Source organism: Equus asinus, chromosome 3 (genome assembly GCF_041296235.1).
Source record: "Equus asinus isolate D_3611 breed Donkey chromosome 3, EquAss-T2T_v2, whole genome shotgun sequence".
Lineage (NCBI taxonomy): Eukaryota > Metazoa > Chordata > Mammalia > Perissodactyla > Equidae > Equus > Equus asinus.
The window spans coordinates 57,879,110-57,896,709 of NC_091792.1; the positions used below are offsets into that span (position 1 = coordinate 57,879,110).

Consider the following 17,600-nt stretch of genomic DNA (forward strand, 5'->3'; position numbering starts at 1 on the left):
CATCTGCACAGCAAAGGAAATCATCAAAAAAATTAAAAGACAACCTAACAATTGGGAGAAGATATTTGCATACCATATATCAGATAAGGGGTTAATATCCAAAATATATGAAGAACTCATACATCTCAACAACAAGAAAACCAACAACCCAATTAAAACATGGGCGAAAGATTTGAATAGAGATTTCTCCAAAGAAGATATACGGATGGCCAACAGGCGCATGAAAAGATGTTCAACATCATTAACTGTCAGGGAAATGCAAATCAAAACTACAACGAGGTATCACCTCACTCTGGTCAGAATGGCTATAATTAACAAGACAGGAAACAACAAGTGTTGGAGAGGATGTGGAGAGAAGGGAACTCTTGTACACTGCTGGTGGGAGTGCAAACTGGTCCAGACACTATGGAAAGCAGTATGGCGTATCCTCAGAAAATTAAGAATCGATATACCATATGATCCAGCTATCCCACTACTGGGTATTTATCCAAAGAACTTGAAAATGCAAAAAATGCATAGAGATACATGCAGCCCTATGTTCACTGCAGCATTATTCACAATAGCCAAGACTTGGAAGCAACCTAGGTGCCCATGAAGGGATGAATGGATAGAGAAGATAGGTATTTATACACAATGGAATACTACTCAGCCATAAGAAATGATGAAATCTGGCCATTTGTGACAACATGGATGGACCTTGAGGGGATTATGCTAAGTGAAATAAGTCAGAGGGAGAAAGTCAAATACCGTATGATCTCACTCATAAGTAGAAGATAAAAAAAAATGACAAACAAACACATAGCAACAGAGATTGGATTGGTGGTTACCATAGGGGAAGGGGAGAGGCGGGAGGAAAAAGGGGTGTTTAGGCTCACATGTGTGGTGATGGACTATAATTAGTTTTTGGATAGTGAACATGATGTAATCTACACAGAATTTGAAATATATCATGATGTACATCTGAAAGCTATATAATGTTAAAATCCAATGTTACTGCAATAAAAAAAAAAAAAATCCTGCCTGATTCCAAGGTAAATGATCATGGTATCTAACACAATGTTATTTGTACACATCTCCAAGACCATCTTGAATGAACGAAAAAAAGGCTTGGATTCAAGAGAGAATGGGCAGAGATGAAGTGAGATCACAAGTCTAGATCACTCCTTCACAAAATCCTGCTGAAAAATGCAGTAGATGAATGGGACAGAAGCCAGAGGAGGTTATGAGTCAAGGAAGCTTTCTTTTTTAAGAGAGATATGGCATTATCTTTGGTTAAAGGTGGAATGACTCAGTAGAAAGACCAAAAATGAGTAGGCAAGGAAGAGATGGGACACCTATAGGACCCACATTCTTGAGCAGATAAGAAAGAATGAGATGGAGTGCACAAATGGAGAGGACGGCCTTATCTGGTTGCCCAGCTCGTTCATTCCATTTAACACGAGAGGAGGAGAGTGTATAAAGAGAGGTGCCGATGCTTAGCAATTTGACAGTGTGAGAGGCAGCTTCAGTTCTCTTTCAACAAAGAAGAAAATGGGGGTCGCCCTGTGGCCAAGTGGTTAAAGTTCCGTGAGGTCAGCTTCTGCAGCCTGGGGTTCACGGGTTCACATCCCTGGCTCAGACCTGCTCCACTCATTAGCCATGCTGTGGAGACATCCCACTTACGAAATGGAGGAAGATTGGCACGGATGTCAGCTCAGGGCTTATCCTCCTCAAGCAAAAAAAGAGGACGATTGGCAATGGATGTTAGCTCAAGGTGAATCTTCCTCAAGAAAAATTAAAAAGAAGAAGAAGAAGAAGAAGAAGAAAATGGATTTTATGGCCATTAAAGTCCCCTTGGCCACTCCAAATTTTTTGACTTCCAAACTAAATGAAAACAGAGTTTTCAGTCTCTTCTGATTAGATAAATTTATACAGCCTTTTCACTTAGACTTATACCCTATGAAGCCCTGGTTTCAGCTCTTGGAATCTCTCCTAAGGAAAAGTCTATATTCAGAAAACATTCATTCACAAAAATATTCATCATATGTTATTTATAATGGCAATGGCTATAATCATGTAAACAACCTAAATCACCAATAAAGGAAAATTATGGCACATTTAAGGTAATCTTTTAAGATAATAACATGGATGATTTTAATGCTAGATTTAAAAGAACAAGTAGGCTCTAAATATAAACCCGAAAAGTAAATAAAAATATGACCACTGATTGACTTTTTTCAGCTTTATTAAGGTATAATTGACAAAATTGTGAGATATTTAAAGCATGCAACATCATGATTTGGTGTATATATATACATTGTGAAAGGATCCTTTCCATCAAGTTAATTAACACACACATCACCTCACATATTTACCCTTTTTTTGAGGGGCTGGGAGGTGAGAACATTTAAGTTCTACTCTCTCAGCAGATTTAAATAACACAGTACAGTGTTGTCAACTATAGCCACCATGTTATACATTAGATCCTCAGACCTTATTCATCTTGTAACCGGAAGTTTGTACCCTTTTAGCAACCTCTGTCTATCTCCCCCTACCTCAACCCCCGGCAACCACTTTTCTACTCTCTATTTCTATGAATTTGATTTTTTTTTCTTTTAGATTGCACATATAAGTGATAGCATGCAGTGTTTGTCTTTCTCTGTCTGGCTTATTAACAGTGATTGACTTTTGATAGAAAACCCTTTGTGATTTTCTTTCCCTTCCTTCCACTTTCCCAAAATTTCCAGGTCTTCTGTGATAATTATACGTTATTGCTTTAGGTACCTAATTTCCTCCATTAAATTCCCTTATACTTAAAAAATTCTTGATGGATACATTTGAGTTCAATTTTTTTTCTCATGACACGTAATCACTGACATTTATTGAGCACTTGCCATATGCCAGGCACTGTTTGTATAATCTTAGGCAAATTTCTTAACCTTTCTGACCCTCATTTTCCTCAACTGTAAAACGAGGACCTAGTAAATTAATACATGACTATATCTTAGACTAGTGTCTGGAAATATATAAGCATTCAATAAACGTAGACCTAATTATTATTATGTCCATATATTACTTTGTCATATTTTGCTGCCTATTCTATTGGTTCTTTTCATTCAAAAACATGAGACACATTTTCAGTCTTCTTATATTTTCTTTTTAAATTTTAAAACAAGATAATATCTTCTATGGTCCCTTTTCTTTTCACTTTTTAATAGCACTGTCAAGAAATGGAGCAATTCCTTGAGAGGACATACCTTTAGCAGGTCAATTTTCCTCAGCAAGGGCAGACTGCGTGCCTCCTGGTATATTGCAGTACAAGAATTCTGTTAGGAACTGGGAGTTTCAGTAGCCTTGGGAACAGGACCAATTCCCAGATATTTAATTTAGTTCTGGTCTCATCTAAATTGAAATTTTGACATAGCATTTTTCTCACACTAACCATTTAGAGGAATTCTTTCCAATTTGTCCTTATTTATTGTGAAGTCAAGCCAAGCCCAGAAGTGTCTATGGCTGTTTTAGCAGTTATCCGTGACATTATTCAAGCCCTCACGTACATGCTAATTTGCGAATACATCCCTATAACTCTATCCACGTAACATTCCCACCCTACCGGTAATTCCGGTAGATGCTTCTGAGGAAACTGAAGAAAAACAAAATCGCTTTTAACATGTATGTGTGAATTAGACCAGGAGTTTTTTCAACTAGAAAGAAATGCAGAATTGAAAGTACTTTCAATAGGGCAGACATGTTATTGCTCCCATTTGATACCTATGCTGACATATGGCATTTTGGAGTTCATTTGTCTTTGTTTTTTGTCCTACCTGAATTTTAGTACTTTTTACTCACTAAAGATCAATTTCTCCCTTTCTTAGGCATCCTGGTTTGCTTTTTTTTTAATCACTTTGAGTTTTCTAAAAATCGCTTACATAAATTTATAAATCCCTTAAATTCAGAGTGAATTCCATGTAGCTTGCTGATTTGATACATACAGCATCTGGTTTCACTGGGAGGCTGAGACTTGACCTTATTAACAGCTGTTGATGCAAAATAACCAAGAACCATTCTACAGATAAGAGAGAAAAGGTGAATTTTACTTGAGCCCGAGTGAGGATTATAACCCAGGAAGGCAGTTTCTGCAAAGGAAGAAAGCTTTCCAGAGAAGCTTGGTTTTCAGTACAGTCTTACACCTTTTGAGAACAAAGAGCATACATTAAACACACCCAGGATGCATATTCAAAAAACTTTCAAAGAGACATGAAGCTGCAAATTAGCAAGTCAACATGACCCTGATGTCATGTCGGGAAAGGGACTGCTACTGGCGGCCTTACTTACTGATAGGTTAGGGCATTACCGCATTACGTTACTGGCAATACTGATGTAGGAGGGGAAGTGTGCATTCTTATCGTAAGAGAGTGCATTCTTTAATGGTTAAAGCAGATGTGCAATGTGTGTTTGATAGGCCATAAGTCAGGCTTCTTTAGTTCAAGCCAAATGAGTTTTGAGCCAGAAGTTAACCCATAGACCTCGATATGTGAAAATCTCTTGTCACAGCCTTGTTGGTGCGGCTCACGTTACCTCCTAATTGTTTAGGCTCAGAGTGTTCATTTCTCATACCGATCTTGTCTTGGGAAAACAAGTTCCTGAAAGTCAGTAATTATTTTTACGGGAAAAATTTAGTCTTGATCCCAACTTTTAGAGATGGTTGTTAGGAGTCAAACCAGCTCACAAAAGACTACTTGTCCAAGCTATGAATGTGTGTGCAGTTAATGATAAATCAATAATTAACAGTAGCATTCGTGTTGGAATACAAAAGCAATCAGTTTAAAAATCATGTAACCTGGTATTCACCAAAATACATTAAGAAGTTGTTGAAGTAGCTAGAAAGTTGTGAAATTTATGAATGGGACTTTTAAGGATTTGAGAGGGTAAAAGCACAAATATACTGGTTCTTTGGATGTTTTTTCTTTTTAAATTTATTTTTTAAAGGAGTTGCCTTTTATCTCTCATGACATATTATCTCATAAAATGTGCATTTCTGACAGCTTCTGAGATTAAGGGAATCACTGAAAGATAAGGAATGAGTTTTCTTGGAAGAATGAGAAGAAGATAAGATATTTAAAAGATACATTGGTAAACTAAGTAACTAAGATAATTAAGTGCAAAGTGCCATTTAGCTCCCTGAAATAACTGATCATGAAGAAGGAGGGCCTAGGAAAGGGCAGAGGCCGCTGGTCACTAGATGCAGCCTGCAGGCCATACACCTAACGTGGAGGAGGCGAGGTGTGCAGACAGGAATTAACACACATATACGGAAATCCGGTGTTGGTAACTCTATAACCACAGGGCATAGTTAGACTGGGAACTACGAGGTTTTCAAATAAAGTGTTCTTGATGAATCTACATTGCAGTGAGGGAAAAGAAACAAGTTCTGGAGGCTTTTCTTGGACAATTTTAGTCCTGAAACTTTGGTGTCTGTGCTATTTTCTTTCCTTGATGACTGTTATATTCTATATTAAAAGTATTCATCATTGTCACTCCTCAGACTTTTCTTTCTTTACAGAATATTTGATATTTAGTGAATTAGGAAGAGTCAATTTGGAGGAATATTTCGTAGTTCTCAAGACGTTTAGGTAGTTCTCAAGACCTTTGCTAGAGTTTTCCTTCCACATTCAACCAAAATGTGGTTTGTTTAAATATACGTTTTTATAAAAAGGATCGCAAGGACTTTAAAACTAAACGAGTACTATTGTGCACTGTTGGTGAGAATGTAAAATGGTACAGCTGCTATGGAAAACGGTATGGCATTTCCTCAAAAAGTTAAAAATAGAATTACCATATGATCTGGCAATTCCATTTCTGGGTATATATATCTCAGAAATATATCCAAAAGAATTGAAAGCAGGATCTCAAAGAGATATTTGTACACCTATGTTCATAGCAGCATTATTCACGATAGTCAAAAGATGGAAGCAGCCCTAATGCCCATTGACAGAAGAAAGGATAAACAAAGTGTGGTACATACACATAATGGAATATCATTCAGCCTTAAAAAGCAAGGAAATTTTGACACATGCTAAACAGGGATGATCCTTGAGAACATTATACTGAGTGAAAAAAGTTAATCACAAAAAGACAAATACTATGTGATTCACTTATATGAGGTATCTAGAGCAGTCAAACTCATAGAGACAGAAAGTAGAATGTTGGTTTCCAGGGATTGGGGGAAGGGAAAAATGGGGAGTTATGGTTTAATTGGGTCGAGAGTTTTGGTTTGCAAGATCAACAATTTCTGGAGATTGATTGCACAAAGTGAATATACTGAACACTACTGACTGAAGTGTACACAAATAATAATTAAGATGGTAATTTTTATGTTATGTGTATTTTACCACAATTTAAACCAATTGAATGGGTGAAAGGAAGAGGTGATCAAGATGAACTTACAGATTTATTCTCCTATGTCAACACTGATGATTCGAATGTAATTTTTATAAGATTTTTTATTTAAAAGATTGCATTATATGCAATGTTTTTTAGAATTAAGCTATTCTCTGATATCTACAGACTAAAGCCTAACACTATCTTTGACAAAACCCTTAATATTTTCAAGGTCAAACAGTATAACACTGAACCAAGGGCTTTTTGTAACACTGATGGTAAGATTTTTACATTTGAGCATTTAGACTGAATTATCACGTAGTTGGTGCAAATGGAAACTTGCAAACTCTAATGGTCTTTTCTTTGTAATACACAGAATGTTTAAAATCTAATAAAACTACTGAATTATTAAAAGGCAGAGATGTTTCCATTGTATCAAAATGGATCAATTTATGGTGAGTTCAAAATATTCAGCAACGATATTACTTGTGAAAAGACCTCTGAGTTTTATCCAGTTTTCATTTACGTCTTTTTTCTTTGAGGCAGAAGTTACAGCATCAGAAGAAATAATATAAAAAAATTTTTTTGAATTAAAGTAAATTTTATATTGCCTGACAGAGAAAATACAAAGTTTTCATTCTAGGTTCACATAAACAGAACAATTACAGTCTATAAATTATACTCAGATTGTGTCATTTTATTCACTCACTGAAGTCCTTTAATTGCAGTGACTTTTGAAAAATACAAAATGCTTAGAAAATATGAATTATTTCAGAAATATTTGAAACATCAAACAAAACCAATTTTTAAATAGCCCTTAAGAAAATACTGTAGAAAAGGAAAAATAGAATTCAAATATTTCTGTTATAACTAAATATACATTACCTTCTCAAAAGTGAAGTAAGTAACGACTGTGCAAATCAAACTTGCGATCAAGGAACCAAAATGAAAGCTTCATCACAGATATACTACATTTATATAGGCATTTGCACATGTATACATTTGTATGGGCAGTTTTTAGGCTATTACCAAAATACCAAAATATTTTGTATGAAGTAATCTATTATGTATCTTCTTGCAAGATCATTCTAAGAGTATATACTCTAAAGACAAAAGATGACAAAGACAATAAATATTTTAACTACAGCTCTCTTTCTTGCATGTGTTTTTCTGAAAAAGTTCTTAATCCTTTTATGTATGGTGGCATGTATAATATTTTTTTCACTTTGGGGGCCTTTATTCATAATGTATTATACAAATAATCTTTGATACAGGAGCATTTCATGGGAGACCTTAAACCCATTTACAGTCCTAAACATGGAGAAGGAAGCTTTCTGTGCGTGATACTGGGCACTGGACTATGGCTGTTTTTGACACCAGAAGGGGCCATGCCCTGGGTGAATGAAGAGGTGTTGGGGCATTTTGGTTTTTTTGTGTTATTTTGAATATGTTACACATTTAAAGTTATTCCAAAAATATATAATTAAATTGTTCTCTAAGCAAATGATGAAAAAAAGAGATTGAGAGAGAGAGGACCCCAAGGAATCTGCCTAGCATCCAGGCTTACCTGACTTGCCAAGAGAAGACCCCAGCCTGAAATGTATCCCATCCCTATTTTCTATATAAGAATATAGCATTCTAAGAGCTGACCATAGAAAAGTATCAGAATTCACCAGACAAACATTGCTTATTATTTCTCACTACAAAATTTTCTGTGAGGACAGAGATATTTTCAGATACTAAAAGGATTTAACTGGAGGAGAAAATAACAAGAAAGAAGTGAGCAATGATGCGGAGCTCAGTTGGGCCAGAAGTAGGCTGTGCCAGAGTTAAGAACTACATAGTTTGGCGTGTGTAATTACCAACATCTGCTTCCCCTAGATTTCTCTCCATGCCCTGGTCATGAAACTCCAAAACTGCCAGAGAGGGTTTAGAAGTCCTTCATCAATGGATATCCCTTATCTCTGTGAAGAACTGTGAAGAATCAGATTTTACTCTAGTTGTAAGTTAACAAGTTAGCCTATCACTGTTTAATGGATGCAGATAGAAGACATGAGATTCCCAGGTCCAAAACAATGAACTTGAGTACTGATAGCACAGCAAGCCAGCCTAAGGATCAGAATGCCTGTGTCAGTTCCCCTTGCCCCCAAGTCACAGAGGGGCAATGCAGATTGCCCAGACGGACACCTGTGCAAGAAGTGGGTTGTATTATAGGGAAGGAATCTTGAATTTATGGAATTGTATCTTTTATAACTGGCAGCAAACAGGCAGAGGAAGACACTATCTCCATCTTCTAAGGCTATAAATAAACCTGCCCTTTGTTCCTGAGAGAGGCATACTCTCTGTTTTCCACATCTGTTTGCTATATAAACATCCTTGAAACACTAATCTGAAACAAATGGTAGTCATGGTTTCATTCACAAAACATGCAGAAATGCAAAAGGCCCATGAAGAATGGTATCCAATTCTTTTCTCCCTTGATTGTATGGAGTCAAGAAATCTCATGGGGGAAAAAATCTCAAATCCTTTCCACAGCTGGATAAAAATATAATTGGTAAAAAGTAGGAGTCACTCAATTTAGCCAAGAGATGGGAATGTTTGGTGTATTGTGGGTTTCACAGTGGTCTTGTTTTTGTCTCTCTTTGTTATGGTCTCAGAGTAATCTTATCGGGTATCCATGTTCTACAAGACTCTTACATCCAGCAGAACAAGATGGCCTCACTGTGATTGTCAGACCAGTTTCCAGACATCAGGGGCTGATTTTTCTTTCTCAACTATATCTTTGAATCAGGATCCATATTAGGTCCTCCCCTTGTGACTGTTTGATATATTTCATGTATCTTTTCATCTTTAGGATTCTCTTTCCATTTTTTTCCCTCTAATTTATTTGTTGAATAAATCAAGTCATTTGTCCTGGGAAACTTCCCAAAGTTTGGAATTTGCTGATAATCTCCCTGAAGTGCCATTTAACATCTGCTTCAATCCCTTATTTCCTATAAATGGGTAGTTAGATCTAAAGGCATGATCAAATTCAGATTGAATGCTTTTGGCAAGAATACTTCACAGGCGGTGATGTGTTCTTTCATCAGGAGGCACAGGATAGTTGATCATAGCTCCTTTTGTGATGTTAGCAACCACTGATAGCTTGATCCATTAGTTCATTAGGGGTTGCAAAAGGTTCCCATTCTAATTCTATCTTTTCTTTTTTATATTAGCCGGAATACATTTTGTCTATTTATTTAAGTTTAGTGTCTTCTACTATTTCCCAAATGACTTAAGATGCACTGCGTGTTAAAAGAATAGAGAATAGAACATTCGGAGATAGAACTAAGTTGAAATCATAATAGAAGCAATTGAATATGGTTTCAGAAATTCTATTGCTTTCTTGGTTGAATTTTTGTGCTCTAGAGATAATGTGAAATGTCTATATTTGAATGCTATCAAAAGGGACAGATTTAGTGTAGTCAACCAGGACAAAAAGAGATTGACAATTTTGTGGAATTCAACTAGAGATATTTCTTCTGTATAAAGAATATAGAAAAGTATCTACAGGCCCTGCTATGTAGACCGTTATCCTTGACATTGCCACTTTGGATTAAAATACATATATGACATATGCCAAGTAGATTAAGAAATGGAAAAATATCTTACATCTCTCATTGTGAAGTACTTCTTGTCACTGTGATAAGGCCTCAAAATATCTGGAATACTTAGCGTTGCAATTAACAGTATACTCTTGTTCTATAAAGATTACCCAGAAAAGTTTATTTCTGTGTATTTATAATCCATTTCACTTCAGAACTCATAACTAAGTAACACCCAAAATAACTAGCACATATTTTATATGATCTTAAGGTCATGTTCTACTATATTCTGCCAACACCAAAGTATAAACATCAAAGAAATTTCATCTCCGTAGGTATGTACTTAAATATAGAAGTCCTTCTCTCCAGATCAAGTGTCTGCTGGCCCCTTCTGCTCTCCCCTTGAGACAGAAATTAGGGGACTCCAGGGAGATGGAAGGAACCAAGCAACAAGTTGCCGGACCTTAATACCAGCTGCTGAGCCAGGGCAGCTGTTCGTCTGGTCTTTGGTGAATCCTACACTTGAGGCACCCTGGCCATGCTCGATAGTACTTATGGTCCCTAGAGCGTCTGTCCCCTTGGGAACGATCCCTGCAAGTTAGTCTAAAAAACTGTCTAAACTCTGTTGCTATATTTTTCCGACATAATAAGCATAACTTATGGAACAGACCCAAATCTTTGATGAACTTACAATGCTTCAAAGTCATTATTTTGACATCAGTGACAGTCTCATGGACAGTGAACTGCAGGAGATTAGACAAATGCTGTATTGACCAAAGAAAACATCCTGGAGTTTGTTTTTTGACTAAACCTCAAAAACATGCTAGCTTTATTTTGACTTTACTCTTGCTTTCAAAAGTGAGACACAACCCAAAGAAACACCAAAATACCAATCATTAGGATGCTTTTTAAGGAAAAATTGAGTACTTGATAAGACTGGATCTACCCTATAAGTAAAACTTCACAAGGGAAGTTGTAGAATCATAAAACTAGAAGGAATATTTAAGATCAACTGGCCACATTCCCTTCACCTTATAGTTGAGAAAAATGAGGTTGACTGGTGTGAAGCGGCTTACCCAGAGGCATGTGGCCAGTCGGCAACAGGTCTAGAACTCGTGTCCTTGACTCTTGACTGTGCAAATCGTTGAGGGTGATTTTTTAGTGTTTAGTTGCTACCCTAAACGTTAATATGCTAATGAATGATATATTCTTCATATGAGTTTATATAGCATAAATGAAATCTCCAGAAAAGAGAGGAAAATACACTCAGAAAACTGCTAAATTTGATATTCACAGTAGCAAGGCACCAAAACGTCACTTGAGTACAACTGTTCATTTCATTATTGCCTCACAGTGATACAATAAACCCTGGCAAAAACTGCCATATTTAAGTTGTATTTACCCTTCCAAGTCACCAGATCCTAGTCAGCAGATTTTTAATAGTAGTATATCCATTAGTAGTCTAGGACCACTGACCAAAAAATTTTAATGGTTCTACAAAAGTCTCACAGTCGCTAAAGAAATCGGCCTGTTTTATAAAAATATCATAAATCCTCTTGTTATTAATTAAAATTAAACAAATTCAAAAGTGATCTTCAAAGATGCTGTGCTTGATTTACTAATATAAAGTCATGTTTAAAATCTGTTTAATAGTATTTTAGAAATGAATCTAGAAATTGTTCATACAAAAGAAATGCAAAATGTTTTAACTATAAAGCCATCCCACCATCCCCTGCAACTCCCTTGAATGAGAGAGTAATTTGCTAATTAGACTGATGATACCTGTCTTCGTTGTGAGTTATGGGTAATTAGACATTACAAGTGAACTACTACGAGAGAGTGGACCCCTCACAAGGGCAGTCAACTAGGTCATTATTCTGAGGCAAAGCAACCTAATTATTATTGCCACAAAGTTCAAACTAGAGGAATTGATCTGAACATCCAGTGAACTGTATTTGGGGTCAAACTCCTCATGCTTAGGGAATTCATACCATACAATCCTTTTAACACTTTAGAATGAGCTTTGATAAAAGAAAAGTGCACAGAACAGAAAATGTGCATACAGGAAAAGGGAATATGTAGAGGCAATCCCCACTATAAACTAAAAAGTGTGGAAGTCTAAATCCAAAGTTGGGACAACCCTCCCAGGTGGCCGACAACCCTCTAATTCTCGCTTTGGGACACCTGAGAAGTGACTGTCTTCTAGAGCCACTTCCTCTTATGCGGCTACACACAATTATTCCTCTTCTCCCCCAAGAAGAGTCCCCGTTAGTCCTTAGGGGTCAAGGAGGAGAGGAGTAAAGTGTCCGGACTGCTGAGATGGTACTCCTAGTGGTATGTTTGACAACAGAGCAATGGGGTTTAAAGAAAGAAAAGAACACTGTTTTAGTACATTTAACAAATGTCTGTGATCTATTTTCATTCCCCAATGACTGTCATGATACCATTTTCATGAGACAATATGTTCTGAGGTCCAAACAACCTATTCACAGATAAACTTATAGAATGAAGTTTGTTATATGGGTGATAGTGAAACGGGCAAACAGTTAACCATTGATGATTAAGTAACTAGGAACTAAAGGGGTTTTTCCTTTTACAATTACTGATTGTAGCTTTTAGCTGTTTACCCACCCATTGTTAACCGCGCTGTTTAGGCAACATACCATCTGACTCCCACTTGGCTCCTATAGATAACATCTCCCCGGAGCCTGGATCACCATGGTAATGAGTATTTGAGCTGTTTTTCAGGAATTAGAACCCCTTGTCCACCTCAGGTAAGTTGAGACCACCAACCCATCAACTGGGCCCACACAGATATCTGATAAGTGACCTTTTGATGTCAAGAAGCTAAAAACTCCACCTTCAGATCACGCTAACACCACCATTTTGTGAACATGGGTCCTATGAAGAGCCATGAAGTCTGACTCTGCTTGTGCAGATCATCAATTACCTCACCACTCCTCACCTCCAATCACCTATCTCCACATTTCAGACCACCTCACCCTCTACCCCATTAAAAATTCTTAAGTCCCCATTTTCAAGGAGGCAGATTTGAGACTCATTCTCTCTCTTCCTCACTTGGCTGCCTTGTGATTAAATCCTCTCTCTGCTGCAATCTCATCATCTCAGTGTTTGGCTTTCCAGGCGATGGGCAAAAATGAACCTTGTTCAGTAATAATAGAGAAAGATTTCAATGCCTGAATAAATTACAGTAATGAGATTACAAAGGTTCCTTAAATTTTCATTACTGTGGAAAGTCCTGACAGAGCACAGGCCTTCCAAGACTGGCACATATACAGAGCCCTGGTATTGATGACTTGTCACTTAGTCATTTCCTTTGACTGAGCATCTGGATCATGGGTCTCTGCTTTATTTCTCTAACAAGACTGTAAAGCTCCAATCTTATTCACAGGTGGCACTGTGTTGTATAGTCTTTGGAATCGTTCTTTGCAGCTTTCACAGAGGGCTGCAGGGGAGGGGGCAGGAGGTAGACCCTCTGCACAGAATACCTGTCTCAAAGCAGAGGGAGACCCGGAGGATCCAGCCTCTCAGCTGAGATACTGCAGGGCTGCTATAGAGTCCTATGTGTTTGTTTGTTGCTGACCAAAACTTTTTTTCTTTAAATTTGCAAGGAATAGAAGATGGTGAATTATCAAAATCCCACCAAGAAACAGAAAATTCTATATTTTTCATCTTTCCGGCTTAGCCTTCAAAGACGCTTCTTCAGCTAGAAATGCTGTTTCTCTTCATAAGTACAAGTGACTTGCTGGGGTCTCCAATTATTGACTTAACAAATGTTTGTTGACTGAGCACTGTCAGGTATCTAACCAAAGCTTACCCTCCACTATACTCTAAAAGAAAAAAGAATTCCCCATATTTTCTAGGTGAGGAAATTCAGGCTTAGAGAATTTGCATGACCTACCCATATATTTCACTGCCAAAGACCTCTCACCCGTGTCTATTCTGACTCCAAATCCTGCAATCTCAGTTTTCTCTAGTTTGATCTCCATATCTCTGTTGATCACAGAAAGAACAAAATAGAGAGGAACTTATTTTGAGCTGAAACATTCTTTTGAAAGATCTCACCAGTGTTCTTTTATAGTGACAAATTTAGAAAGCCAAGTATTTTTTTACTTGATCCACTTGTAAAACATCATTAGTCATTACAAAAATTCAATCTAAAACCACAATGAGAAATGACTTCACACCTACTAGAATGAGAATAATAATAAAAATATCATAAACAAGTATTGGTGAGGATGGATAAAAATAGGGCAGTCGAGAAGAAAAAGGAAATTGAGATTTTTTTAAACACTATGCTAAAAATAAGAAGCAGCAGTGAGTAAGAATAAACTCTTATATACAGAGAAACTCCAGTGCAGAGTAATTCTGACCTCTGTTAAATCGGACAGCAGGGAAGGGATCATAAATCCTTATATGAATCGCTATTGCTACAGATCATAGGAAGAGACTTAGTAATAATATTGCCTTTGATTGCAGACATGCCGAGAAAGTTCGAAAGTGAAATCTCCAGAACATACCGCATACTAAGATTCTGTTTCAATGAATATCAGACCACACTTGTTAGAGAGTCCAGTAAAGCCCTCCTAGCATCTTAGATATGACAAAGTGAAAGCAGAGGATGTAAATGATGTGAGTACATATCCCACAGAAAGCCACCGAAAGCCCTTATTTGGCATAAAAAGAACTGAGAGATTGATGCATTTTCTCACAGCCAGTAGGAGATGTTTTATTCTGTAAATAAATTGTCTGATTTGATTTTGTTCCCACTGTTTGTGTTTAATTAGGCAAGGAAATATTTCTAAATTTTGGTTCTCTAATCTTAAATAGCTAAGTTCAAAATGACTGTGCAGTATCTCATCTGCCTTCCCCTTTCCATATGTAATGTCAACAACAAGTCAGTCACTTTTCCACTTCAAATCAGAGCCAGATTGGTGCCTGCCCTGTGGTCTGGTGGGTAAGTTTGGGCTTCAGTGGCTCGGGTTTGGCTCCGGGGCCTGGACCTACACCACTCGTCAACAGTCAAGCTGTGGTGGCAACCCACATGCAAAATAGAGGAAGACTGGCACAGATGTTAGCTCACGGCTAATCTTCCTCAAGCAAAAAAAGAGGAAGGTTGGCAACAGATGTTAGGGCAGGACAAATCTTACTTAGGAAAAAAAATCATAAGCCAGATGCAGAACTTGTTACCAGTTTGCTATTACTTTGTGTGTGGGGGGGGGGGGAAGCTATTTGGTTCTTGTTGATTTGAGAGATATTTTCTTTGCTCGTGGTTTTACATGCATTATTTTCAACACAGAGAATACTAGGTGCAGTCTTGCTGGAAAGAGCCCTCTTGTTGGAAAGAGTCCATATACTGGAATGTTCATCTGACTTTACACAGCAGGAAACAGAGGGCTGATGCCCATCTTGGCGAGTGCTGGCCAGGATTAAGCATAGTGGCAAGTGGCCAACAGTAACGGCAAAGCAGAGCTCTGGTGTGTCAGTGTCTTCTACAGTATTCAAACAAAGGGCAGTATTTGCAGTTTATCAAGCAGTTTGGAAAGTACAAAGTATATAAAGCTCTGGGTATAAAATCTAATTAGCATCTCCCCTTGGGATGAAGAGAGGAGAAAAATGGACTTAAGCTTGGATTCATCATTCACATACGCCATACGCGTAAACTCCTGTGAGTAATTCTGCTGAGACTCATGTTTTGTGTTCGTTCTGTGCATTCTCTACTTTATTCCTAGAACACTTGAAGGATAAGTTAGAAGAATACATGGCCCGATTTTCCAAAGTGAGGATTGTTCGCACCAAGAGAAGGGAAGGGCTCATTCGGACTCGACTCTTGGGGGCATCTATGGCAAGAGGAGAAGTCCTGACGTTTTTGGACTCCCACTGCGAGGTCAATGTGAACTGGCTGCCCCCGCTTCTCAGTGAGTACACATCCTCACAGCAGCCTCCTGGGAACCAGGAGGGCCTGGGGTAATTGCCTTCCTTCAGAGAGGGTGTGTGGCTTGCTTCTACTTAGTCTGCAATTGACAAAGGCTAGAGACTGCTTCTACAATTTTTACAGCGAGAGCCTTGAATTCTATCTTAACCACTGCTGAGGACAAAGAGGTAACTGGAAAACTGCATTAAAACTGACGGTTTAGATAATACCACCTGCAATCTAACTCAAGGTTTGAAAAGGTTTCGTTTATCTTAGACATTCTCCTTTATTGCAGTTATATTCACTGGGTAAACATTAATAGAAAAAAGTATTTAAAAATACTACCTGTAATGATAGTAAGATTAAAATACACACACACACACACACACACACACAGAGTTTAACGATTATTATGGGATTGTTAAGAGACGAGGAAAGAAAATTATCCATGGTCTAGAGGTTAAAGTTCCATGCACTCCACTTTGGCAGCCTGGGGTTAGTGGGTTCACATCCCAGGTGCAAATCAACTCCACTCATCAGCCATGCTGTGGAGGCATCCCACATACAAAGTAGGGGAAGATTGCTACAGATGTTAGCTCAGGGTGAATCTTCCTCACAAAAAAAAAAGAAAATTATTCAGCCCCAGAATACGATTAAAGTGAAAGCAGCCTGACATTTTCTAGGATTTATATTGCCAGTTTTCCTTTCCACTTCTGGCACCAGCCTATATCCCAAGATATAGAATCTCCCATGTTTACACAGAACCCCCTCAAGCACTGCTATCCAGGTGATATGTCTTGAAGGCTCACAAGATGGCTAAGAGGAGGGAAGGAAGACCGTCACATCACACTTGAACTGTTGGCAATGCGAAAGAACTGAAAGTCATTCAAGCTAGAAAACATACGTGAGGCTCAGTTCAAATTTGACTACTCTGTTTTTTATTTCACAATGAAGTCAGATATAAAGTCCAGTAGTGGATAAGAAAGAAACTGTAAGCCTGAAAAACAAGATGTTTCTAGAAAGTTCTTGATGCCTACATGTTGTACTCCTTCCTATTCTTCCTGATTTCGCTAACTCAACTTTCACTGTAAATATTTCCCTGGCCTTGGATCTAAAGCCAGTAACAACACCTTCACAATAGCTGCCTCAGAAAGAATGATTTGTTATTGACTACGGTGCCGGATTTCATCTAGAGCCAGCAGAGCTCCATTAGCAAAAAATGTGGGGGGAAAAAATCAATTGAAACTCTATAGGATTTAAAACAGGAAGTGGCCAGTAACTCACACCCCACCACATCACTCGATCCACATTCTCCTGCGCAGACAACTGCCCAGCCATCCTAATCAGCAGGCATGTTTCAGTGGCCCCACAGCCAGACACTCCTCTGAGCTTTTAATTGAAATTACCTTGTCCAAGGACATAGCAATTTACAGTTTCATCAGCAACAGTGAGATTCCCTCAAACTGAATTTGACCTATATGGTGTTGAATAACCAAGGAAGTCAGCAAAAGGCCTAATTTATTTATGAACCAAAGCACTCCCTAAATGCCAATTATTGAGTCTCTGATTGTTCATATGAATCTAACAAGAAAAAGGAAGAGAAGAAAAGTAGAAAAAAAGAGAAAAAGAGAATAAAGAGAAACCCAGCTTTTCTCATTAAAGCATTTCATTTCCCATAGGCCTGATGGATAAGAAATGATTCAAGCTCAGGATCGCTATCT

At 37.8% G+C, this 17,600-nt stretch overlaps 1 protein-coding gene across 1 annotated transcript in view; it reads left to right on the plus strand.

Annotated features, from left to right (window-relative positions):
- The window catches only part of GALNTL6 (polypeptide N-acetylgalactosaminyltransferase like 6), a 1,096,422-nt gene that overhangs the window by 889,805 nt on the left and 189,017 nt on the right, over positions 1-17,600 (plus strand). Inside the window, exon 6 of the mRNA XM_014842142.3 lies at positions 15,698-15,883. Coding sequence (XP_014697628.3) covers positions 15,698-15,883 — 186 coding nt within the window. The remainder of the gene's footprint in view (positions 1-15,697; positions 15,884-17,600) is intronic.